This window comes from Hyaena hyaena, unplaced genomic scaffold, assembly GCF_003009895.1.
Source record: "Hyaena hyaena isolate Hyena2069 unplaced genomic scaffold, ASM300989v1 scaffold_29, whole genome shotgun sequence".
Classification (NCBI taxonomy): Eukaryota; Metazoa; Chordata; class Mammalia; order Carnivora; family Hyaenidae; genus Hyaena; species Hyaena hyaena.
In genome coordinates, this window is record NW_024080661.1 from 433,242 (window position 1) to 459,380 (window position 26,139).

The 26,139-nt window shown below is 51.7% G+C and overlaps 1 protein-coding gene and 1 pseudogene across 1 annotated transcript; one reads left to right on the forward strand and one right to left on the reverse strand.

The window, feature by feature from the left end:
- Positions 1 to 11,077: 11,077 nt before the first annotated feature.
- Positions 11,078 to 23,833, reverse strand: RAPGEFL1 (Rap guanine nucleotide exchange factor like 1). Its single transcript, XM_039227661.1, has 15 exons — positions 23,314 to 23,833; positions 20,408 to 20,486; positions 19,348 to 19,483; positions 19,018 to 19,115; positions 16,808 to 16,920; positions 16,396 to 16,563; positions 15,563 to 15,660; positions 15,329 to 15,451; positions 14,649 to 14,827; positions 14,470 to 14,560; positions 13,883 to 13,933; positions 13,474 to 13,561; positions 13,222 to 13,286; positions 12,793 to 12,847; positions 11,078 to 12,555 (listed from the first exon to the last, which is right to left on the reverse strand). The coding sequence occupies exons 1-15, from the start codon at positions 23,831 to 23,833 to the stop codon at positions 12,431 to 12,433; spliced, it is 1,989 nt and encodes a 662-aa protein (XP_039083592.1). The 3' UTR covers positions 11,078 to 12,430.
- A 2,121-nt stretch (positions 23,834 to 25,954) lies between these two features.
- Positions 25,955 to 26,051, forward strand: LOC120229167 (annotated as a pseudogene).
- Positions 26,052 to 26,139: the final 88 nt, after the last annotated feature.

Below are 26,139 nucleotides of genomic sequence, written 5' to 3' on the forward strand. Positions count from 1 at the left end.
ACATATGATATTTGTCCTTCTCTGCCTGACTTATTTCGCTCAGCATAACACCCTCAAGGTCCATCCATGTTGCTACACATGGCCAGATTTCATTGTTTCTCATTGCCATGTAGTATTCCATGGTATAGATAAACCACATCTTCTTGATCCATTCGTCCGTTGATGGACACTTAGGCTCTTTCCATGTTTTAGCTATTGTTGAGAGTGCTGCTATGAACATTGGGGTACATGTGCTCCTATGCATCAGCATTTCTGTATCCCTTGGGTAAATTCCTAGCAGTGCTATTGCTGGGTCATAGGGGAGTTCTATTGTTAGTTTGCTGAGGAACCTCCACACTGTTTTCCAGGGGGGGCTGTACCAGTTTACATTCCCACCAACAGTGTAGGAGGGAGCCCGTTTCTCCACATCCTTGCCAGCATCTAGAGTTCTCTGATTTGCTTATTTTAGCCACTCTGACTGGCGTGAGGTGGTATCTCAGTGTGGTTTTGATTTGTATTTCCCTGATGAGGAGGGATGCTGAACATCGTAGTGTCTGACTCTTGATTTGAGCTCAGGTCATGGTCTCACAGTTGTGAGACTGAACCGGGCTTTAAGCTCTCAACTGGGTGTGGAGCCTGCTTAAGATCTCTTAAGAGTCTCTCTCTCCCTCTTTCTCTGTCCTTCCCCAGCTCACGGGCACTCGCTCTCGCTCTCTCTCTCTCTAAAAAAAAGAGAGAGAGAGAAGGAAAAAAAAGGAAAGGGAAGGAAGGAAGGAAGGAAGGAAGGAAGGAAGGAAGGAAGGAAGGAAGGAAAGAAGGAAGGAAGGAAGGAAAGAAAATCTTTGGAGCACCTGGGCAGCTCGGTTGAGCATCAATTTCTGCTCATGTCATGATCTCATGGTTAGTGCGCTTGAGCCCCACCCACATCAGGCTTGCTGCAGTCACCACAGATCCTGCTTCAGATCCTCTGTCCCCTCTCTCTGCCCCTCCCTTGCCCATGCTCTCTCTCAAAAATAAATAAACATAAAAAAAGAAAAGAAAAATATCTTCAATGCTTTGATGAAAAAGTAAGGAATTTTCAGGGCAAAACAAGTAAGTGAAGGCAGGGTTTGTAGAGAGGGAAGCAGAAAACTGAGGCAGGCTTTTTCTCTGTAGACATTTGCCTAACTAGGTAAATATGAGCTTTGGTCCATGTCTCATGGATGAAAAGAAACCCCTCAGAACTTCCTCAACAGGGGAGCTTAACAAAACATTCTCCTTTGTAAAGATGGGACCCCCCAAAGAAATAAAGGGCTTTATTTCCGGTAAGGGTGAACCAGAAATAAGCCTGTCCCCTCCTCCCTTGGGTATAGGGTTAATGGAGATAGAGTATAGGCTCAGATAGTTTTTTTTAATGGATTTTTCACATGAGATGCTCAATAGGACATTGAAAGCCATGTGGCTCCCAGGATAATTCTTGTCTGTGTGGTTCTATCCCTTGCCTTGCAGGTGTCTAGCATCCCTGCCCCCTGCATACCAAATGCCTACAGCACATCCTTATCGTTGTGATCAACCAAAAAAAGTCTCCACATATTTCCAAAATGCCCCCGTGGCAAACCACTGCCCCCTGGTACACTGTCAAGTTGACGGGAGCCAATTTATGAAGGACTTTATTATCTGTCATGAAAAGTTACATTTTATCTTCAGGGTGAGAGGGAAACCATTCAAAGACTTAAGCAGAGAAGTGCCATGACCCCTTTTGCCTTCTAGAAAACTCCCTCTGACGAAGGGTGGAGGATGGATTAGATGGGATCACATGGGAGGCAGAAACACCTGTTGGGAGGCTGCTGTGAACATGTAAGTGAGAGATGATGGTTGCCTGTGCTGAGTGGCAGCTGGGTACCAGCCCAGACACAAAGGCTTTGGAGGCAGGGCTGACTATCTGCAGAGCCAAAGGGCTCAAGTTTCCGTTCTCCCCACTACTGAATAGGGTGAGACTCTGGGCAAGTTATTCAACCTCTACCAGCCACAGTCTTCTCATCTATAAAATGAAGATAAGACTGGACGGAATGTGTCCAAAGTGCATGCACACTTGGAAAGCACCCACTAATCTTAGCCATGATCATTATTAGCAGAGACGGAGAGAAGTAATTCAAGAGATATTGAAGAAGTGGAATGTGAGGGCTGAGGACAGGGAGGAGCCAAAGATAACCCTCAAGGTTCAGGCTAACCTCCTGTGCGTACGTGATGCTAGCACTCAGCTTAGAGAGGCAGGGAGGAAGACAGGCCAGGACTGTAAAGGAGCCTGAGGAGCTTGGTGAGGGAGCAAAGAGAGGTCAGGTATCTGGGTTTGGAACTTAAAAGAGAGATCCTAGCAATTTGAGGCTCCTAAACTGTGGTAGCTACTCTCCTAAGATGGCCCCTGACAACCCAGGACTTCTTGTATCCATCAAATCTGGGCCGGCCTGTGACAACCTTCAATGCACCAGAAGTCATGCTGCACATGACAGCTTTAAGGAGACCTGGCAGCTTCCATTCTCACCTTTGGGACCCCTAAGCTCTTGTGTGAGAAATCAGCTACAGCAGAAAGCTGTGGACATCATCTGGAAAGAGAAACTTGGACGTGGAGAAAGGGAGATCCAGCCATCCCACCATTCCAGCTGTTGCGCCCGGAGTGGGAAACAAGCGAGCCAGCCATCTTGGACATTCCCGCTCCAGTTACCTTCTGACTGCGACCACAAGAGACACTCCCAAGTAAGAGAGCAGAGCTGTCCAGCTGAGCACCCATCAACAGGGAGGGTCATAAGAAGTTATAAAACGGTTGTTGTTTTAAGCCACTAAGTTTAGAATAGTTTGTTATGTAGCAATAGATCCCAAGCAGAATGATACTGATGAACTCTAAGCCAGGTGTATAGTGAGAAGAGAAGGGGGCTTAGGAAAGAGCCAACGCACCCCACATGCAAGGGGGAGAGGGGGAAGGCTCACAAGGGAGACTGAGATAAACAGGATAGAGGGAAATCCTGAGAGTGTGGTGTCCTGGAAGCGCCGATAAGTGCTCAGGAAGGAAGAGCGGTCAGAAATATCAAATGCCAGCAAAAGAACAGTTAGAGAAGTATCCCTTGGATTTGGTAACATGGGAGTCAGTGACCTTGACAAGAACAGTTTCAGTGAGTACTGAGGGCGGACACCAGATGCACTGGGTTGAAGAATGAAAAAGCAACAAAATCATACTGGAGTTACGGTTTTGGGGTTTGTTTGTTTAATATTTATTTATTTTTGAGAGAGAAAGAGAGACAGCACATGAGCATGGGAGGGGCAGAGAGAGGGAGACACAGAATTCAAAGCAGGCTTCAGGCTCCAAGCTGTCAGCACAGAGACCAGTGCGGGGCTCAAACCCATGAACTGTGAGCTGACTGAGGCATCCAGGTGCACTGGGGTTTTTGTTTTCGTTTTTGTTTTTTTTAAGTTATGCCTATTGACCTGGGTGAATCTCACAAGCATAACCTTGAGGAGGGAAGGTTGCTGAACACTATACTCAGGAGAACAGTATTTATATAAAGTTTTAAAACATGCAAATATTAAAAACCCTTAAAATTCAATAATAAAAAGACAAATAACCCAATTCACCAATGGCTAAAGGATCTTGGCATGGATTGAACAGTGTCCCTTCCCCAAAATTCATGTTCACCTGGAACCTCAGAATTTGGCCTTACTTGGAATAAGGTCTTTGCAGATAAAATTAGTTAAGTTGAAGTCAAGCGGGTCAAGATGAGGTGAAGTAGATTAGGGTGGGCCGTAAATCCAGTGATGGGTGTCCGTACAAGAAGCAGAGGCCTCGGACACACGCAGGGGAGAACTCCAGGTGAAGACAGAGGCAGAGATTGGATCCATGTGTCTACAACTCAAACTCACAAAGTTCACATAACAGGAAACCATTTTAACCACTTTAAAGTATACGGTTGAGCAGGTTTTATATATTCTCAGTATCGTGCACCATCACCGCTATCTAATTCCGGCACGTTTTCATCACCCCAAAAACAAATCTTGTACCCATCAGTAGCCTCTCAGTTCGGCCTTCCTCCTGTCTTCTGGCAACCCCTAATTCACTCTCTAAATCTATGGATTTGCCTATGCTGGACATTTCACACACTACGTGAGCTTTTGTGTCTGGCTTCTTCTACTTAGTATGTTTCCAAGGTGCCTCCACATTGTATCCTGTATCAGTACTTCATTTCTTTTTATGGCTAAATAATACTTCATTTTATGGATGTACCACATTTTAGTTTATCCACTCATCAATTAATGGATAAACTAATTGAGTTGTTTCTACTCTTTGGCCATCACAAATAATGCTGCTGTGAACACTCTTGTACGATTTCTTTTTGAGGTGATGACCATGTTCTAAAGTCGATTGTGGCGATGGTCACACAACTCCGTGGTTATGCTAAAAGCCAGTGACCTGTACACTTTAAATAGTGCATGTAAAATATATCTCAATAAAATTATTACTCCCCAGAATGCAAAAACCTATATTGTTCTGAGATGTATACATACCCAGTAAACATTTATGGAAACACATGGAAATGATACCACACTCAGGGAAGCGGTCGCTTCTGGGGAGAAAGGAGAGGGACGCGGCTGGGGACAGACACCGGGAACCTCAGCTGCAGGGTAAGTTTTTATTTCCTAAGCTGGATGGTGGAGACATGGGTGTTCATTATATTAGTCTTTAAACTTTTTGTGTAATTGCAAAACTACACAACACATTTAAAAATAACTTTTTACCAGGAAATAATTATACAATTCCACACACCACATACAACAAAGAGAAACAAATATACATCTTTTTCATGGAGACATCTGGCAATTCCTCCTTGACAAACTCAGCCATCACTGATGTGAGCCAACCTGACATTATTTGCCTCCTGGTTTAATGCTATTAACAGCATCACCTATAAAATATTCTTCTCTAGGGGCGCCTGGGTGGCTCAGTGAGTTGAGCATCCAAGTCTTGATCTCAGCTCAGGTCATGATTTCGTGGTTTATGGGATTGAGCCCTGTGTTGGGCTCTGTGCTGAGTGTGGAGCCTGTTGAGATTCTCTCTCTCTCTCTCTCTCTCTCTCTCTCTCTCTTTGCTCTTCCCCCCACAAAATAAATAAATAATCTTTTTTTAAAAAGTATTCTTTTCTAGAATATTTAAGCTCCAGAAAACCACTACAAGGAACTTTGCTGTCCAGTTTGGGAGCCACTAGCCACTTGTAGCTATTAAACAATTAAAATGTGACTAGTCCAGGGGCACCTGGGTGGCTTAGTCGGTTGAGCGTCCGACTTTCGCTTAGGTCATGATCTCGCAGTTCATGGGTTCGAGCCCCACGTCGGGCTCTGTGCTGACTGCCAGCTCAGAGCCTGGAGCCTGTTTCAGTCTGTGACTCCCTCTCTCTCTGACCCTCCCCTGCTCACGCTGTCTCTCTCTCTCTCCTAGAAATAAATAAAACATTTAAAAAAAATAAAAATAAAATAAAATAAAATGTGACTAGTCTAGCATGATATATGCTGTTAAGTATAAAATGAACACCAGGTTTCAAAGACTTAGTATAAAAAAAGTAAAATATCTCATTAGTATTTTCATATTGATTACATGTTAAAATAATATTGTTTTGTACATATTGAGTTAAATAGAATATATTATTGAAATTAATTCGCCTTGTTTCTTCTTACATTTTAAGTGTGACTACTAGAAAAATGTAAATTGCATTAGAGGGGATGAAAGTATAAATGAACAAGAACATGGGGAAATAATCAGACAAGTCAAGATCAGGGACATTTTACAAGACATCTCTCCTAGACTTCAAAAAGTCAATGTCATTGGAAAAAAAGAAAGAAAAAGAAAAGAGCTGTTCTAGATGGAAAGAAACAAGAGACATAAGAACCCAGTGCAGTGCACGGGCCATGATTGGATCAGAATTCCCTCCCCCCCCCTTTTTTTAGAATTAATTAAAAAAAAATTTTAAAGTAATCTCTAGCTCCAACATGGGGCTTGAACTCATGACCCCAAGACCAAGAGTCATATGTTCTTCTGACTGAGCCAGCTAGGCAACCCCAGGATTTCTTTTTTTAAGTGTTTTGTTTTGTTTTGTTTTAGTGAGTTCTCCACCCAATGTGGGGCTTGAACTCACAACCTTGAGATCAAGAGTCCCATGCTCTACTGACTGAGCCAGCCAGGCACCTCTCTCTTTTTTTTTAAGTTTTTAAAAAGAGATTTTTGAGACAACCTGGGAAAATCAAATAAAGACTGGATATTAGATGACACCTGAGAACTACTGGTGACTTTCTTAGGTGTGATAATGCTGTGGTGGATATGTGGGAAACTGTCCTTATTCTTAAGAGGTTTCCACCGAGGCTTTTAGGAGTGAAATGATATTAATGTTTGCAACTTACTGTCAAATAGCTTGGCAAAAGAAAAAATATGTGTGTGTGAAGAGAGAAAGGGAGAGAAAGAGACTACAAAAGCAAATTAGTAAAATGGTAATTACAGAATCTAGAAAGTTTTAAGGCTATTCACTGTACTAATAATCTTTAAACTTCTCTCTATGTTTGAGATGATTCCTGATGAAAAGTTGGGGAAACAAGACAAAATAAAAAAGGAATGAATGGGAGATGAGGAGGTGGAGACCATCCTTTGCAGCAGTTTGGCCTTGAACTGGAAGTGAGAGAGGGGACACAAAGCTGGAGCAGGCATGTAGGGTCAAGAGAGTGTTGTTGTTGTTTTTTGTTAAAAATTTTTTTAACTGGGGCGCCTGGGTGGCTTAGTCGGTTAAGCATCCGACTTTCGCTTGGGTCATGATCTCGCGGTTCGTGGGTTCGAGCCCCTCGTCGGGCTCTGTGCTGACTGCCAGCTCAGAGCCTGGAGCCTGTTTCAGTCTGTGACTCCCTCTCTCTCTAGCCCTCCCCTGCTCACGCTATCTCTCTCTCTCTCCTAAAAATAAATAAAACATTAAAAAAAAAAAAAAAGATGGTCACATGAAGACTGTCTTTAAAAAAAAATTTTTTTTTTTAACGTTTATTCAGTTTTGAGAGACAGAGAGAGACAGAGTGCAAGCGGGGGAGGGGCAGAGAGATAGAGACACAGAATCTGAAGCAGGCTCCAGGCTCTGAGCTGCCAGCACAGAGCCCAACGCAGGGCTTGAACTCAAACCATGAGATCACAACCTGAGCTCAAGTGGGCCCCTTAACAAACTGAGCCACCCCGGCACCCCAAGAGAGTGTTTTTTTAAAAAATAGGGAGTTGAGAGGGTTCAAACACTAAATGGGTAAGAGCCAGCAGAAAGAGGAGCATGAAAGATTGAAGCTATTCTGGCCAAATTTCTGACTCATGCCTGGGGATAGACCGACCATGTGAGAGAGTCAATATACCCCAAGAAATGCTCTACCGGCCTCAAATCCCCAAACTTGGGGAGAAAGGAATCATGGTGGTGACACCTAGTGGATTCGAAGGGCACTGCTGAAATTCTTCACTCTCCCCTCCCTACACCTCCTCAAAAGGATGTCTCATGCTGGAGAGCAGATGACTAATGGGTCTGAAGGTGGCCAAGATGGGGATAAGGACCCATACCACTTCCTCTGCCCTCCCTGGGGGTAGAAGAGCTGGGACAGAAAGGACTGGTCCCTATGATCCTGCACCAGGGCATGGAGTACTCGAGGGTAGAGGACTAGCACCCTTTGGGGAGGGCAGAAGCTGTCCAGCCCCCAGACATCTGGCTCCCCTAGTAACCAGTCCAGCAGGGCAGGGGCAGCTCTCAGTGCCTCCCAGTGCCTCCCAGTGCCTCATCTCTGACTTCCCACTTCTGCACTTTGGCCATCAAACCTGCTTTAAGGCCTAAGTCATCTCTTTCAGGTTTTCTTTGATTGTCCCCCACCCCCCATCCCTAGACCAGTAGTGAATCTCTTTGGCTCAATTCCTAGCGCATTTATCATCCTGTGTTTTGTCCACTCCTACTGCTCCTATTTCAACCAACCTGATTTATTCATTCAGCAAATATGTATCGGGTACCTTCTCTGTGCCAGGTGCTGTTCTAGGCTCTGGATAGCAAACAAGACACTCATGGAGCCAACATTCTTGTAGGAGAGTGGCTGCAAAGAAAATACACAGAGATGGGGGCGCCTGGGTGGCTCAGTCGGTTAAGCGTCCAACTTCGGCTCAGGTCATGATCTCGCGGTTCGTGGGTTCAAGCCCTGCATTGGGCTCTGTGCTGACGCTAGCTCAGAGTCTGGAACCTCTCTTCGGATTCTGTGTCTCCTTCTCCCTCTGACCCTCCCCCATTTGCGCTGTCTCTCTCTGTCTCTCAAAAATAAATAAAACATTAGAAAATTTTAAAAAAGAAGAAAATACATAGAGAGTAGATATGATGTCAGGGAGTGATGAATGCCTTGAAAGTACAGAGGGTAGGGGGACAGAGTGAGGGGTGAGTGAGATGGATCAGAGTGGTCAGGGAAGAGCAAAGATGCTTCCCTGAGCCAGGAATGGGTGTCAGGTGTTTTAGGAACAGTAAAGCAGTCAGTGCAGCTATAATGGAGTAAGAGGAGAGGGGGAGGAGATGGGGTCAGAGAGGGAGGATCTTGATTTTTAACGTGTTACCGGAAATGGGAGTGTTACGATCTGAATTGTATTCGCTGAGATGTAACAAACCTACAGTTATTGCATAAAATCTCACAACTGAGTGAACACATACACACATAACCACCGCCAGGTCAAGATACAGAACATTCTTGGAGCACGTGGGTGGCTCAGTCGGTTAAGCGTCCGACTCTTGATTTCAGCTCAGGTCATGGTCTCACAGTTTTGTGGGTTCCAGCCTGCATTGGACTCTGCACTGACACTGCAGAGCCTGCTTGGGATTCTCTGTCTCCCTTTCTCTCTGCCCCTCCCCCACATGCGCTGTCTCTGCCTCTCTCAAAATAAATAAATAAAAATTTTAAAAAAGATATAAAACATTTTTATCACTACAGAGGGCTTCCTCATGCCCCTTCCCAGGCAATACTCTCTCCCATCCCCATCAAGTAGCCACTATTTTTCCTTCTATCCCCATAGATTAATTGCGCCTCTTGAACTTCTCTTAAGTAGAACTCTACAGTTTGTAGTCTTCTGCGTGTGGCTTCTTTTATTCAGCAGTATGTCTGTCAGTGACATTCCTTCATGCAGGTCATAGTTAGTTGTTCTTTTTTATTGCTATGTAGTATTCCATTGTAAGAGTATGCCACAATCGATTTGTCCATTCACCTGCTGAAGGACATTTGGACTTTTTCCAGTTTCACGGTCATTAATAAAACTGCTATGATCCTTGTTGTACGTGTCTTTCACTGGACATCAAGAACTGATTTTCTTTGGAGTGGAAATTCTAGGTCATAGGTTAGGCGTACATTTAGTTTTTGTAGACACTGCCAAACAGGTTTCTGAAGTGGCTGTGCCAATATACACTCCCCACCGACAGCATACAAAGGTTGCCGTCGCTCCACATCCTCACTGAAACTGGTACTGCCACCTTTTATTTTATTTATTATTATTTTTTTTAATTTAATGTCTTTATTTTATTTTGAAAGACAGAGAATGAGCGAGGGAAGGGCAGAGAGAGAGGGAGACACAGGATCTGAAGCAGGCTCCAGGCTCTGAGCTGTCAGCACAGAGCCCGACGCGGGGCTCGAACCCACAGACTGTGAGATCATGACTTGAGCCGAAGTCGGACGCTTAACCGATTGAGCCATCCAGGTGCCCCATGTTGCCACTTTTTAAAATTGTAGCCATTCATGATCTGATGTAGGTTTTTAACAGAGCAACCTGGCTCCGCTCTGAGAATCAAGTGGTGGGTTTAGGGTTGAGTTGGGCAGAGGAAGCCAAGACACCAGGTAAGAGGCTAGTGTGGTCAACTGGAGAAGACCCACAATTGGTTTGCACTAAGTGGTAATAGAGGAGTCAGAGAAGTGGACCGATCAGGATGCGTTCTGGAATTGTGGCGGGCAAGACTGGCTGATGAGTGAGGGATGAGAAGGAGGCATCAAGGGCGAATCCTGCATTCTTGCCTTGAAAACCTGGATGAATGAGAGGACCGTTTTCTAAGATGCAGGAGACAGGGAATAACAGATGTGGGCCCAGGGGAGCCTAAGAGTTCACGTGCAGCTGTCTGAATATGTCATCTCCTGGAGCTTAGGCTCTAGAAGCCCCCCATCCTAGTATAACTGGCAGATACTGGCTGTGTGAACAGCACATGCTGTCTGGGTAGCGGCTCGGGGGATGTGCGTGCTCTCTGCAGTGACAGATCTGAGTTAGGGGCCCGGTTCTGCCCCCTCACCCGCCTGTAACATGAACCTTATGCTAGGATTCCATCTTCCACCTTATGGTGTTAGAATTTAACAAGATCACATGCCTAGGGCACCCAGGACATGGAAGAACTCAAACTTCTACTCTTCCAAGTTCCAGACACTATGTGGCAAGCCTTAAGAGGCTGGCACCTTTCCCTCTCATCCACAGGGATGAGAACAGCCCTACTGAGGGGCCCAGCACACTGAGAGGCGGTCCTCTCTCCCCTCCTCACCCCTTCCCCAGCCTCGGAGAGACAGAATGGAGGACAGCAAGCAGCCTGATTCATAGACTTTATCAGCTTTTTCTCCAGCCAGCGGTTTCTGCAGATGACCGAGCCTGTACAGTACACACGGTTCGCTCTGGCAAAGCTGGGGAGGAGCGGGGCAGGCGTCAAGGCCGGGGGCAGGCAGCCGCTGAGACTGGACCAATGGGCCCCAGTGCTTGAGAAGGGCTGTGGGAGAAGCTGGGCAGGGTCAGGAGGAAGGGCAGCCTTGGGGAGAGGAGGGCACGGGTTAAGCGGCAGGGAGGAAGCAGGGAGCGGGAGGGGGGCCTATGGTCACTGTCGGTGAGGGATGAAGGTGGGACACAGTGCCCGTGTATGTATGGGGGAGGGGTGGGGGGTCCACAGACATCTTTTGTGGCAGGAACAAGACAGACCACCGTATAAAAGGGACTGTACAACGTAACCTATGATACAATGTTTACATATGATACAACGCTCTTTCCCTCTTTGAGTTTTAAAAAATAAATTTACAATTCCAGAGCTTTCGGTAAAAAATATATACACCCTCAGAGCAGGAGCAGCAGCTGTTTTTGCTGTTGCTGCTGCTGCTGCCTCTTCAGAAGGGAAAGAGGTGGCGCCAGAAAGGAGGGTGAGGCTGTGCCAGGAAACCTCACCCGGTAGCTGCCAGGAGCCCTGCGCCCCTCAAGCCCTGGAGGCCCGTGCGTGTGTGGGGGGTAGACAGAGAGGTATCAAAGGCGTCACCACAGTCCACTGTTGCCTTTAGGGTCTCGGCTATCCCCCCACTTCCGGGGGCTGCCTGCCCAGGTACAGGGGTCCGCCCCACCCCAGCTCTGATGGGGGGGGACCAAGGGGGAGTCAAGACAGGGGGAAGGATAGAGACCACGTTGTCAGTGTCCCACAGAAGAGCCAGGAGGAGGGGATGACAGCTCCCTTCTTAGCAGTGAGACACCCCAAAAGAAGGAGTGTGGGCAGCAAACACCCCCAACTCCTGATACCACCACATCCCACCCTGCAATGCAGAGGGAGTGTCCTGTAGGCAGCTTAGACCTGTGTTTCCCTGAGCATCTTTTACCCTCTCCCTGGAGCCCACCCAGAGACCTTGGGGAGGCCCGACGGGAGGACTCGCAAGGGCTGACAGGTAACCCCTCCCCCCTGCCGCGGCCCCCTGCCCCACGAGCAGCTTCACCCACAGGCCTGGGCATGTGAGGCAGCACAAGGAGCTGAGCCGGGAGAGGTGGGGGCGGGGAAATCACCCCACACCATCACAGGGCCGAGTAGACCAGGGTAGCACCGAACAGAAGGACCCCCTCTACACACAACACCCTCCCTCAATTACCAGATGCACTGCTTTTAAAGGGGACAGGTGCACACACACACGCGCACGCTCACACACACGCACACGCACACAGGGGCAATAAAATATTCCAGGGGGGTGCAGCCAGGGGGGTCCCAGCCCTGACCGGGAAGAAGCCAGCCAGGGGTGGAGAGGGAGGCTGCCAGTCCCTTCCACAGTTCCGCTCTGTCTCACAGACAATGTGGGCAGCTTTCCTGTCTGCATGGGCGGAGGAGGTTGGAAACTTCATCTCTGGAACAGACGTTGATGGGAGGGGGCAGAGGAAGGAGCTTTCTGCCCCCCTTCCCTGCGAGGGCAGGACCCAGCAGAGGGTGGTTTTGGCTTGAAGGAGCAAGGGGGAGAGGACTGCAGCAGGATGGACAGGCTGATGAGCCCGGGGGTAAGTCCATCCGACTCTTTCCTGACGGGCAGGAAGTTGCTCCGGGGGAAAGATGTCAGAAGCAGGTTGGGATAGCGTGCAAAGTGCTTGAGTGCCAGGTGCCCGAGGACCCTGGTGGGGCGCCGACCAGAACCTCTGTTCTCACTGACTATTAGCCTCCAGCTTGTAGGAGAGCTCGAAGAGAAGGTTCTGGTTGTCGATGACCTGGAACTGGCGCACGTAGGCCTTGGTCTGCAGGTGATGGGGGGACGCCTCCATATCCAGGCCTGGGGGTGTGACAAGAGAGAGGCCTTCAGGCTCCCAGCCTCCCTTCTTGCTCTGGTGGGCACCGCCAGCCAGAGAAGAGGGTGTGGATTGGGACAGATGTTGGGCGGGAGGCTGCCTGGAGAGGATGCAGAGCTGACAAGTTTAAGGAAATAAAGGATTGAGGAGGGCCTCCTCCGGGAACCCTCCCACTCAGCCAAAGCTCTACCTGTAAAGCTCTCGGAAGCCTGGGTACTCACAAAGGGGCCGGCTCCGGTATTTGCGGATTGTCCTCACCTTTTCGGCCACTGAATGCTGGGAGATGACAAGGAATAAGGCCTAAAAAGGGTATAGAAAGATGCTCCCCCCTCTTAAGCTCCCCCTGCTCCATTCTCCAATTCTGCTGCTTTGACTCTACTCCCTCCAGGGTCTAATTCTGTGAGGGTCTGTGAAGAACCAAAGGAGGGGTGTAATGGGGCCGGGGAGGGGAGGTAGAGTTGCGCCTGTCAGCTTCATGGCCCAAGGGCTGGTTGCCACAGCAATGACAGCAGGGACGGTCAGGAGTCTGTCAGGCAAGCTGGGCACCAAGAAGGAAGGCTGCTGTTTTTAGGGGGCTGCCAGGACAGGGGCTGGGTGGGGGCGCAGATGCCAGCCCCCGCCCCCGGGCCAGGGTCGGCCATGCCACTCACCAGCTTCTCAATGTTCACCAAACCATCGACAATGGTCTTACTCCCCTCGTGCAAGAAAGTCAGGTCTAGGGGATGGAAGAGAAGCAAATGTGAGGAAGAGAGGAGGTCCAAAGGGCTCTTCGCATCCCCCGCGACCCCTCAATGGGGGGATGGGCTCCTCTCCAGTGGACACTCAGAGCTAAGTGCCAGGGGTTGATAGCCAGAACCGGGGCGCGGAGACTGCCGCTGGAAGAGCACAGGAGTGACTCTCACCTTTGAGGATCAGAGGCACAAAGGGAATCACAGGAGGTTTCATCTTGGAGATGACTTCTCGGTAGCTTTTGTGGTTCCTGCAGGGGTCCTGGCATTCCACAGAAGAGAGGTTAGGGGACAGATGGTCCCAGCGCACCTCAAAGGTGTCCCCTACTCCTCCCTCAGGCCCTGCCCTCGATCCATCTCTGATCAGAGAGAGGTATGTATGGACTGTTGTCACCTCACCTCCAAGGCAAACAGGGTAGCAACCCTCCCACCCTTCCCCTCCCAGCATGTGGTGCGGAGGGGTGGGGGAGGGCTCAGGCACTAAAAACCTTTTTAAAGGGAAGCTTGAAGAGGAAGGTTTATGGGAACAGAGGGTCTCTGAGGTGCAAGTCCAGGGGCAGATAAAAGAGCTGAACCCACTCACTGTCAGGTTCTCAAATTTGCGGAACAAATTCTTGAATTTCCCTGGCAGCTTCTGTAGAGTTTGGAGGAAGGAGAAGAAACGTCAGAGTGGAGCTCCTTGCGTTTCATGGCAGCTCTGGCTAGTCCCGGGGTGTTAGAGGGGGAAAGGGCCAGGCTATCCTGCAAGGGGCTGGCAAGCTCGTCTGGTGGGCAGGGAGCTAGAATCAGCCCTTGGTGAGGTCTGGGGAGCTTGACGCCGCCCAGAGAATGAATTATTCGGGGGAATTCGAGCCTCTGCGTTGGCATGGGCCACGCACAAGGGGCCTCACTGAGTGCTGGCTGCAAGCCAGTATCCAGGTCTGCGACCTGGACCTGGCCTGGGCTGCCTGCCCCCCGCCGGACTGGATTCCGGCTTTTTCCTAATGTGCACAAGGACAGGGCTCGTTAGCCGAGCGGCGTGCCCCGGGCCTGGGTCCGCCAGAAGAGGGCGCCTCCTTCCGCCTGGCACAAGGGCTCCCAAGCATGGGCCAGCCGCAGGCGCGGGAGGCAGCGCGGGGGTGAGCCGGGCCAGCTCCGGCGGGAGGACGGATCAGCGCAGCCATGCATCACCTCCCAGGTGAGCCGCAGGCGGCTGACCGCGGCGTTGTCCAGCCCCATGACCACTGCGTAGAAGGACAGCAGGTCCTGGTTCTGCTTACATCTGCGGGGGGGGGGGGGGGGGGGGGGGGGGGGAGACGGGAGGGAGGAGGGACTCCGTGCTCCCGCTCTGCCCCGCTGGCCGCACTCACATGGCCGCGATCTTGAGGAACTTCTTGAGCAGCTGCGCGCGCTTGCCCGGGGCCTCGCACAGCAACACCTCGGTGGCCACCCAGTGCGTGACCTCGCTGCAGCGCTGCAGCAGCAGCTCCAGGTTGGCAGTCTCCCGGCGGCCGCGCTCCCCGTGGAACACATAGTCCACGAATTCCAGCTGCACCCACGGCGGCGGGGAGAAGGGGCCACGGGGCGTGGGGGGTGTGTGGCCGGGAGGAGGCAAAGGCAGGAAGGGCAGGGGCGGGAGGGGTGGAAAATAGAAAAAGCGGGGACAAGACAGGATGCAACAGAAATGGGGGAGGAGGGAAGCAACATTAATACTCTCCCATCTATTGAGCGCTTTTTAGGTGCCAGGCCCTTGAACCATCTGGTAGACATTATTGTGACTGCCTTCATTCCTTTCTTTAATAGAGAATATTTTAAAGATACTAACCACGTTACACCGTTAGGCCCACCTTACTAAGGTCTCTCACTTTGCTGCTTTTTTCAGATTGGAGACGTTAGGGCTTAGAGGGTCTGGGGGTGAATTGCCCGAGGGCAGCCCCGCCAGCTACCTTCTAACCCAAAGTTCAGCTGCACACAATGCCCGTCTCCAGGACCCCACCTTGGCACATTTCTCCCTCCAGGCCCCCAGCCCAGCACCAGCTTCAGTCCCCACCTCATGCACACATCGAAACAGCTCCCAGTGGAAGGCAGTTAGGTGGTTGGCGACGTCCTCAGGCTCCACTCGGTGGATCTCTGTGTCTCCAGGGGAGACCTGGATCTCCTCGGGGAGGGGCATCTGGTGGCAGGCAGGGACACAGGGCTGGGCTCCACTCTGGGCTTGTAAGTTTCTGCCCAGAGTTGCCGTGGGCCCTCACTCCCAGCCAAGGCCTTGTGACGGAGTTCTTACCAGTGCCTCATAGCTGTCGCGGGTGCAGGCAAACAGGTGGCTGTTGATGCCCAGCGTGGTGAAGACACAGTCTTCGGTCGGCTGCAGAAGGACCTTCTCTGCAGGAGAACGAGCTGTTCTGCCTCAGCCCCGGCCACCTGCACCCTCCCACACCCCAGCCACTGTCGCCATCCCATCTAGAAACTCCTAACCCTGCACGGACACATTCTAGACTAACGGGACTCATGTTATCACCAGGTTGTGCCGTATTCATCTGACATTTTTCAAATAATGATTTCCTTTGCATTCATCACTTCCTTTTACCCTTCAACGTTCTTCCAGAGCTCTCCTCTCATTCTGTCGTCCCCGGGATACGGGAATATTTTTTTCCTTGCCTCAGAGAAAAATAGGATTCTGGCTACACTGCAGGCTCTCTGCCTTCCCACAGGGATTGGAGGCTCACCCTGTGTTTTTAGCCTCAAAAACGTAGCATCCTAAGCTGCTCCAGGAGGTTATAAAGAACCAGATCCCAAGATGAGTAAGAGGCAGGCACCTAGATCAGAATCCAAATGTCTTGGGCCAGTGCTTTCCAAACTTTAATTTCCAGGAATCACCTGGGAATCTTGTTAAAATGCTCATTCTGAGTCAGCAGGTCTGGAGTGGGGTCTGAGGTACTGCAGTTTTAATAAGCTCCCACTCGATGCTCATATGGCTGGCCCCAGGACCATACTTCAAGTAGCCAGGGCCTAGAATTCGTCTTTACCCATGCCCCAGGGCACTGGGCAGGTGAGTTTCTCCTCTCCTGCCTCCCCCCCCGCCCCCCAGCCCCCAGCCCAGCTCTTCCTGAGCCTCACCTCCGGACGAAGCCACAGCTACCAGGATGAGCGAGTCCTCGCGCCCTGCAGGCTCCTCCGAGTACTGCAATTTCTCTGTCACAGAGCCCAGAATGTCCTGCACAGACGCTGAGAGGCGGCTGCGTATGGTCACGTAAGAGTGGTCAGGCATGTAGACCCGGCAGAAGACTGACCAGAGACAGGAAAGTGGCGTTTCATTAGAAGGCAGAATGGCAGCGCTGGCATCATCCCCTCCAGGGCACCTCTGTTCCCCATCCCATCTCACCCCTAACCCTAAAATGGTTGGCTTCTAAAAAAGATGCTGGAAACAGGTCAGGCTCTAAGATACAAGGAGAATGTCCAAGACCCAGAGACCCCAGAGGGCCCTTTGAGGCACTCTAGAAGCTCTGCCCCTTGTCGTGCCCCCACTCACTCTCATCAGAGCCCCGGAAGGCCACTCGGGTCTGCAGACAAGAGTCTATCCGGCGGAAGTGGCGGAACAGTGGCTTCACCTGCTTGCTGGGCGGCTGGCTTTCCTCTGGGATCCTGGCATGGACACAGCTGGGCGTCAGGAAGTCCTGCCGGGCATGTGGAGCGCCAGGCAGGCAACATCATGCAGGGACATCAGAACTGAGTCAAGGATGCACCAGCACCAGGTTCAGAAAGTGATGAAGGAGGTCAGAGAGAGACAATGAACAGCATGGGACAACTGTCCAAGTGACCCAAATCAAATGCCACCTCTTTCATGAAGTCTTCTCTGATGTACCCCACCCACCAGGAAAGGGCACTTTTTGGCTTTAACTGCTGTAGAACACTGGGCTAATATTTGTTTATGTCCGTATCTTATCTCTTCTATGAGACTGAGAGCGTTTGAGGGCTGGGCTTAGTTCTTCTTGAAATTTTTTTTTCACCCCGCAGGCCCAGCACACTACTTGGCCCATGATAAGTGTAGGTCATCTGCTGTTTGCTGAATTTTGCTGACAAGAACTTCACAGCCTGGGAGGAGACAGATGTGTATACAGCTACTTCTAACACAAGGCAGGAGGTGTTAGGTGATATCACAAAGGTACAAGGAGAGTTCTGTTGATAGGAGGCAGGGAGAACTTTCATCAAGAAGATGGCATTTGGGGCACCTGGGTGGCTCAGTCCGTTAAGCGTCTGACTTCAGCTCAGGTCAGGTCATGATCTCATGGTTCGTGGGTTCCAGCCTTCTTGGGATCCTCTATCACCCGACTCTCTCTGCCCCTCCCCCACTCATGCTCTGTCTCTCTCTCAAAAATTAAAATAATAAAAACATTTTTAAAAATTAAAAAAAAAAAACAAGAAGACAGCATTTGAGGGGCACCTGGGTGGTTCAGTCGGTTAAGTGTCTGACTTCAGCTCAGGTCATGATCTCAATGGTTCATGAGTTTGAGCCTGGCATCAGGCTCTCTGGTGTCAGCTCAGAGTCCACTTTGGATCCTCTATCCCCCTCTTTCTCTGTCCCTTCTCCACTCATGCTCTCTCTCTCAAAAAAAACAAAAAACAAAAAACAAAAAAAACGAATAAACTTAAAAAAAAAAAAGATGGCATCTGACTTGGGCCTTGAAGGACAACAGAAACAGAAGTGGGTATAGGGCAGTCCTTCTGGACTGGACCATGTAAATGATGGCAGGAAACTGGGGGAACCCAGGAGTTCAGGGGTGTATAGGGAGTGTCATGGGGGCTGGGAGATAAGGTGAGAAGCATTGGCAGAAGGCAGAAAGGCAAGGGCGTTCATTGAATGCTGTGCAAGGATGTTGCAATTTTGTCTTTTAGGCAATGGGGAGCCGAGGATGTTTTTGGACTAGGAGTACAATGTCATCAAACTGGAAAGATCTCTCTGGTGTCAGCATAAGAAGGGAGAGGACATGGGGTGCCTGGGTGGTTCAGTGGGTTAAGTGTCCGACTTCAGCTCAGGTCATGATCTCACAGTTTGTGGGTTCAAGCCCCACGTCGGGCTCTGTGCTGACAGCTAGCTCAGAGCCTGGAGCCTGTTTCAGATTCTGTATCTCCTTCTCTCTCTCTGGCCCTCCCCTGCTCATGCTGTCTCTATCTCTCTCTCAGAAATAAATAAAACATTAAAAACTTTTTTAAAAAATAAATAAAAAGCCATTACAAAAAAAAGTTTTATAAACTTATAGCCAAATTATTACCACAAAAGGCAGTAGCCTATTTTACTACATTTTGCTGTTATCTGTGCTTCTGAGGTTATTTACCTCTCTTTTAGTTGTGTGGTGAAAATCTTACATAAGAGCCTGCTACTGCTTCTCTCTTCTCTTCTCAACTTCACACTCAGTGACGTCATGTTGGTTGCTTGAAAGCAGCCAGTGAGAGAATTTACACCATGGGAAGCAACAGAAGCCACAAATCAGGGCGCTTTTTTTTGCCCCTGACGTGATGGTTGTTAAATATGTACCAGCACACCACTGGATCAACAAAGAAATGGATGGGAGAATGGACAAGGAAGCGACTGGAGTGGAGGCCGTGCTTTGTGCTACCCTCCAGCAAGAGGAAGGGGCTGAACTAAAACCCGTATTGGAGTCAAAAGGCCAGAGGCAGTCCCTGTGATAGAGGAACTGAGGGACTTCTGTCCTGTCCCCTCCCCCAACCCATTCCCCTCACTTTAGCTCCACTGTTTCCACCAGCTGGTGTAGCCTCAGTGTGTCCTCTCGAAGGTCCTGGTAAAGGGACTCGTCCTTCATAATCAGCAGGTACAGATCCTGGGGGGCAGAGGAGAGAGAAGGTCAAGGAAGGGGTTCTCATCCCAAGCATCGCTATCGGCAAGGGCTGGGGCAGGGTCTCCATGCCTTGGAGCACAGAGGGACCATGTACACTTAAGGCACACTGGCATCTTCTTCTTCCAGGTACGCAGCTTGAGGTGTCTGGGTCCCTCAAAGGGGTCCCCTTCCAGAGCTAAGAGCCTGCTCCCCCGCCTTCTCTTCCCAGGCCCACCTTGATAATGCGGCCGGCCCCTTCTTCTTCCTGCAGCAGCCCCTGGTAGGTGTCCAGGAAATGAAGGAGCATGGCTAGACAGGCCTGCTTCCGCCCCAGCCCCTCGGGGCCCTCCATGCCTCCTGCCCAAACAAAGCTGACCCCTTAGTTAAGAAAAAGCCCTGAGCAGGCAGACCTGAAGAAGCTGGGAAGGCAGATGAGAGGCAGTGGGTGGCTAAGCCCTCCCAAATATTCTCTAGGCTTGGGGCCAAGAAGAAAGGAGGTCCAGGTGTCCCTAGAGCCAAGATCCTCTCATGGCTCAGCCCAGGTTTTTTTTCTCAGAGTAGGTACGGATGGCGTCCACTTGACCACAGCCATCTGACCACATCCTGTCTGTTTGCATTTCACTTGAGGATACCCTGCTCAGGCCCACCCAACCTCTGACCAGCCCATAACCTGGAGCTGGGAAAGGCCAGCAATGCTTACCACAAACCTGACCGTACCTCAGTGTAAGGCCCGGTGTTTCTAAGAGAGCCTATGGTATTCTAGTCAATGGCCTGACATTTACAATTAGGTCCTAAAATAACTCAGCGAGAGGCCCTATGCTTACACGAGACCCTATGAATAGCTCAGCCAGTGGCTCGTCTCTAACAGACCTTACTAAAGCATAGCCGTGACCTGATGTTTACATCGGACCCTATAATAACTCACTGGGCAACCAGATGTTTAGAGCAGCAATCCAGTGGGGAGAGAGGCACTCTTAATAGAATAATAACCCCTTACATTTGCACAGGGCTCTGCAGTCTCCAAAGCACTCCCACATCTACTATCAGATTGATCTCCACAGCAGCCCCACAGGTAGGCAGGGCAGGTGGTATTTACCCCCTTTTTACAGGAGAGGAAACTGAGGCCCTAGGAGGTTAAGAGGTCTGCCCGAGGTTACACAGCTGTTGAGTAAAACCCCCTGATTTGAAACCCAGGTGTGTTTTCTAGGGAAGAGTGGAGGCCCTGACATCACACATGGGGTAGGGGGCGTGGCTTCCTCCCGACCTCCCCTTTTGCAGGCTCCATAAAAGGATATTACTGGTGTAGCTCCTGCAGAAATTTCTCCGTGGGGAGGAAGAGAGAATGGGTGAGGACGATGTCATCCAGCAGGATATCTGTAGAGATCAATTGGCGCCACTGATGTCAGGCGGGCACTTCCAGCACCCGACTGGACACTCGCTACCTGCCCCGCCCCCCCCGCCTCCTAGAATGAGTTCTCCTTAGCCAGGCTGGAGCCCTGGCCACCTGCCCCGTCATGCTCTACACAAGCGAGAGGGCACATGTGTGAGGGTTCTGGGCAGCCGCTGCGGGGGTGGGGTTGGCAGCTGCCAAGGCAGCTGGAGGGAAGGGGAGGGGCGCCCTTCGATGGCCACGCCCACTTATCTTCAATGCATATGGGAAGCTGATCAGATACTATAGCAAGCTTAAGATCTGCCTGAAAAAAGAAGTTGACCACAGAAGTGTCACTAGACACTAGATAAAAAGAACTTCCAAGCGGAGGTTAGAGTCAGTGGTGTGTGTGTGTGTGTGTGTGTGTGTGTGTGTGTGTGTGTTCATCCCTCCCGCCCTCCCTACTCTCTACCTACAACTTTGACTTCCAACTAGGCAGGTGAGAACCAGCCCCATTAAAAGGGAGAGGGAGTGACTGCCATCTCTTTGATCCCCAAAGCCTTTAAATAGAAACTCTGTGTCCTCTGGATGCCCAGAGATGGAAGGGTTAATGATGGAAGGGTGGAGGGGAGTGGCTCTCACCACCCTTTCCCCCTCCACACCCCCATCTGGGCCTGGCTCAGCCAGTCAGCCAGGTACAAGGTCGCCCTGACTTGCAGCCAGCCCTGGGGTGGGGCAGGGCAGCCTGGCACACACAGACAAGCCAGGCGCAGGGAGGGAGCCAGGTGTCCTCACCAGGACAGGTTAGGGCCGGGTCCCCAGGCACTGCCCCTGGACAAAACCAAGGCTTCTGACGTCCCTTGGCTCACCCACCATGCCCTGGCCTCTGATTCAAGGCATGAAGGAGGAGAACCAACACAAGATCCTCTATTTTAACTACTGCATTTCACAAATGAGAAACCGAGGCCCAGAGTTGGGAGGGACTTGCTTGGAGCTGGGATAGGAACCCAGACTCCTGAGTCTTTGTTCTTTTCTCAATATGCCTGAGGCAAGCAGAGTGTCAGGGTAGAGGATGGTGGTTAGATGGGGCTACTTAGATGTTTGTGAGTCTTTGGCTGATTTGGGAATAACTTCTGTAAGTCCCCCTCCCCCCCGCCCGCCCCACCTCCCACACACCCTGGGAAAAAGCCAAGATGGCTTGAGAACATTGGTTATATTGGACAATATCAGAGTGGCAGATTAAACTGATTCTCATTTACTTACCGGTTCCCCAAACCAGTTACTCTGGGGATCTAGCCTGCCAGCCCAGATAATAGGGTTACAGTCGATTCAAGAGTCCTACCCCAGGGGAGACCAGCCACAGTGTGTGGCACCAGGCCCCTGTGGAAGGGGAGAGACAGTTCCCCCCTTTTCCTCCCTGCCCAGCTACCCTGCTATGCTCTTAAAGTGAGGCTGAGAGCCCCAGCCCTGCCCCCCTGCTCCAAGGATGGTGACAAGGAATAGAGATGCCCAGCATCCTTCCTGTCTATTTCACAGGAGAGCAAAGCAGAGCAAAGGCAGAGGAACGTGGGGCAGAGTGGGGGAGATGCCGCTACGGGGGCTACGGTTTGGCGTCTGTCTCTTCCAAGCCAGGCTCGGGTCCAATGCACAGCCTCCCCAGGGAATGTGTCATAGAGACACAGGGTGTGTGGTGTAGGCGGGAAGTTATGGTTAGGAGAGCTGTGTGTGTCTGATATTTTTCTAATTAAATCCAAAAGGTGTCAGCTCCCCAGGGCAACGACAGCTGAGCCAAGGAGAAGGCCCAGGTCTTGAGAAAAATCTAGGGGTGGGGGGTGGAGTCCCATTCCACACGCCTAGGTTCAGGCTCCCTACACAGGTCTAAGAGCAAAGTGTGAAACCCCCATCTGGAGGCCCTCAACAAGGGCTCCCCATCCTCAGACCTTGCTGGGCTTAGGGAATTACTGAGAGGCTGACCTAAAGACCCGCCAGCCTTCTACCTCCCCCACCAATCGGCAATTTGGGGTCTCAGTTTCTTCAAAGTCCCCTGAGTAGGGGTGCTGGTGGGGAGTGGTGAAATAGTGTCATGGTTTAGGGAATAAGCTTCTCAGGGTGTGGCTATTATTTTTTAAAGAGGCTGTGTGCTGAGGTCTACCTTGGGAAGGGCAGGAGTTGGAGGGGCTCAAAATCCCCTCAGTGCTGCAGGGGCCTCATGTCTGGCTGCCCAGCCCCCTCTCCCCCAACAAACACCTTCCGAGTCAGCCCCCAACTCGCATGCCTCCTTCCCCCTCAAGCTGCTCAGGATCCCTTTGCGGGAGCCCGAAAGGCAGCTTGGGCCCCGTGCCTCTCTAGCATTGCCCTACTGAGTGGGCCAGCCCTGTGCTCTGGGACTTCTAGACAGAAGCAGGGACTCTGGGAAGGTCTCTCAGGTCCTGGGCAGCACCTCTTGGAGCAGGGGGTGTGAGGCACTGGTGTGCTCTGGGCAGCTTCCATTTTAGTGTGTCGGGCCTTAATGTGGGGCCACAGAAGGAGGTAGTCACCATCAGGGACCCATGGGAGTCTGGATAAAATGTCCAGGGGAAAGGAAGGGTGGCTTGAGGGGAGAAAGAGTTCAGCTTCTTTTCCAGCCAGTGGGTGAGGCTGCTACAGGGAGGAAGGTGGCACAGCCACTTCCCTTCTGCAGAAGGGTCTGTTCCTCCCCTAGGCCGCTGCCCCACTTCAGCTGACCGCTCAGCCTCACACCGAGGCTCCCGCCATGGCGCCACCCCCACTCTCCAAGGGCAAGGAAGAGGAACCGGGTAACAAGCCCCTACTCCCGGGATGCGCGAGCCTTACCTGAGGCGGCGCTGTCCCTGGTGGCCCCTCCAGCGAGCCGCTCCAGAACCCGGTTCAGAAGATGCTCCGGCCGCTCGGGGGCGCCCAGGGGGGCCCAGGGCGGGGAAGTCAGGGGCTCGCCGGGGGATAGCTCGTCAGAGGAATACGAGGAAGGGGAGCGCAGGGGTCCCCCTCCCCCGAGCGGCCCGGGCCCTGGCACCTCCTCAAGCTGCAGCCAACAGGGCCCCCCGCTACCGAGCTCCTCCGCGACCCCCGCTGGCTCGCCCCCTTCCTCTTCGGGTGGCGGCTCCAGCCCCGGCTCTGCGGGGGGCTCCCGGAGGAAAGCTGGGAGCAGCAGGCGAGACACGCTCTGACGCCGCTGCAGCGGCCGCAGTCCCCCGGTTGGACCGCAGCCCCCGCCAGGTCCTCCGCCCCCGCCAGGCCCACCGCAGCAACCCGGACCCCCGCCGGGACCTCCCGCCACCGTTCGCCCTGCCAGCTGCGACGTCTGCTTCTTCAAAAATTTCTCCAGCGGCTTCATGCCCCCCCCCCGCCCCTCTCCTCGGGGCCGCCGGAGGACCCAGGTGTCCCAGGCGCGGGCGGGGGGGGCGGGGACACGATGCTTAGAGCCGGAGGGGCAGAGCGGAGGGCCGTGCCAGGCGCTGGACTGGGGGCCAGAGGAGCCCGAGGCTCGCTGGCCGGGGTCCAGTGGCCAGTGGCCCGGGGAGGTGCCAGAGGGAAGGAGTGCCCGCTGCTAGTGGCCCCCCATGCCGGTTGCAGCTGGCACGCGGCCCGGAGGGTGGATAGGCTGCGGGGCCAGTGCCCGGGGCTCTGCGCTCCTGGGCCGGGCTGCGGCGGCAGAGACAGCGGGCGGAGCGCAAAGCTGAGAGAGGACGCGGCGGCGGCGGCGGCGGCGGCTGCGCTCCTGGCCAGGGGGGAAGGTGGCAGAACTGAGACCGCGCCCCCTCCTCCAGTCTCCGCCCAGTCCCCGCCCCTGCCCCTCCTGGGCCCGCCCCCTGGCCCGCGCGAGGCTTGAACTTGGGCGCTGGGGCTGGCCGCGAGGGAAATAGTGAAGGGCTGAATGGGATTGGCTTCAGCGCTGCTGCAGAAATTAAGGGCAAAGGTGATAGAGTGATTTAGCAATGGAGAGAGTCTGGCTTGGGGGCTTACAGGGGCTCTTAGTTTCCTTTCAAAGAAGTAGGGCAGGCCTGTGGCCTGCAGACTTGGGAATGACCTGTACTCAGGTGAGACCTACAAAGATTGCTGATTGGGTGTCCATCACTCTCAACCCCGACACTATGTTCTGTTGCTATATTTGTGATCTTTATCTTCCTTCTATAAGAAGGGCTGGGAGGGCCTCAAGTGGATTGGCATTGGCACTGGGGGCGGTGCCCATCTGCCCTTTCCGGTAGGGCACAATAGGTGGTGAGGGCCTGGCTTGTGAGAGGCAGGTGCTGGCAGGCAGGCAGGAGCCAGGCGAGGACCAGCAGGTTGTGGCAGGTCTAGTTGGGGTGAGGAGAAGAGACGAAGGCAGGGGGGAGGAGATGAGGAGGACAGGGGCATCTGAGCCCAGCTGGCAGCAGGAGAAAGCAGGACCGTGGAGACGAATGACAAGCTCCAAAACTGCCAAACAACATCATTTAGCACAGAGCCCCTCCAGAGTGGACACGGCCATGGAGTAGGGCAAGTGATGCCAATTTGCACTCTAATAAGTGATCTTTACTCCTGATGCCTGTGCCAGGAGCCTTGTCCCTAAGGATACACTGCCCCAGAAAGAGGTAGTGGGTCTAGAGAGACACTCAGTGTAAACACATCAAGGTTAAAGTAACAAGGTGGGGGGGAGTGGCACCAGGTTTCAGAGAGACTGAAGCTCCTAGGACAATGCCCCACCCCTGTTTACCGTGCAGGGACCAGGCAGGGACAGGAATGCTAAAGGCTGGGAGTGGTTGAATTGAACAGGGTGTGTACTCCACACGTGTCACTGTGTGTGCATATCTGGTCCTATGTGTGCTAGAGCATGTGTTTACAGAATTAAAGCTTTGCACACCCATCTGTTTGTGGATTTCAAAAGGAAAAAGTAAAAGGGAGAGAACAGTTTTGGCTAAAAAGCTGGAATAGAGATCTGAGTATCAGCTTGCTGGGCTCCCTTTACTGGATACCCCACTACCCCTGGGGTTAAGAGGAGAAACTGGCTGGAGTGGCTAAGAGCTCCCCAGGCATTTTGTGAACCAAATAAGAAGAGGAGAGGGCTCCACTCCCAGCACATGCCACAGTTACCAGATTAAGCTGGTTGCCTTGGTAACCTCCTCTCTGGGCAGGATTTGGGATTGTCAGTTAGGAAGGGGAAAGATTTGGGGAGTGTGGAGGGTGTGGGGGCTGGAAATAAAGGAGGCAGAGACACTTCTGGAAACTGATAGCTTGGGGAGCAGGACCCCAGCACCCCTGCAACCACACAAGGATATCAGGCAGAGACTAAGTTCAAAGACTTGAATGAGGAAGGAAAGCCAGCATGGAATCATGCCTAGAACAGTGGCTCTCACCCCAACTGCACACTGGAATCCAGGGGAACTAAAAAATACAGACGCCCAGGCCACAGTTGGAATCAATTACATCTTTGAGGTGAGGCCAAGGTTTATGGTATTTTTTAAAAGATCCCGAAGCACTGCTCACTTTGGCAGCACATACAGTATAAGTGGAATGATACAGAAATTAGCATGGTCCCTGCATAAGGATGACACGTCAAAGATCCCCATGTGATTCAAACAGCCAGAGTTGAGAATCACTGCCCTAGAGGGACAACCCAAGTGAGCTGTAGGTGCTAGGAGACAACTTCAGGATTCTAAGACC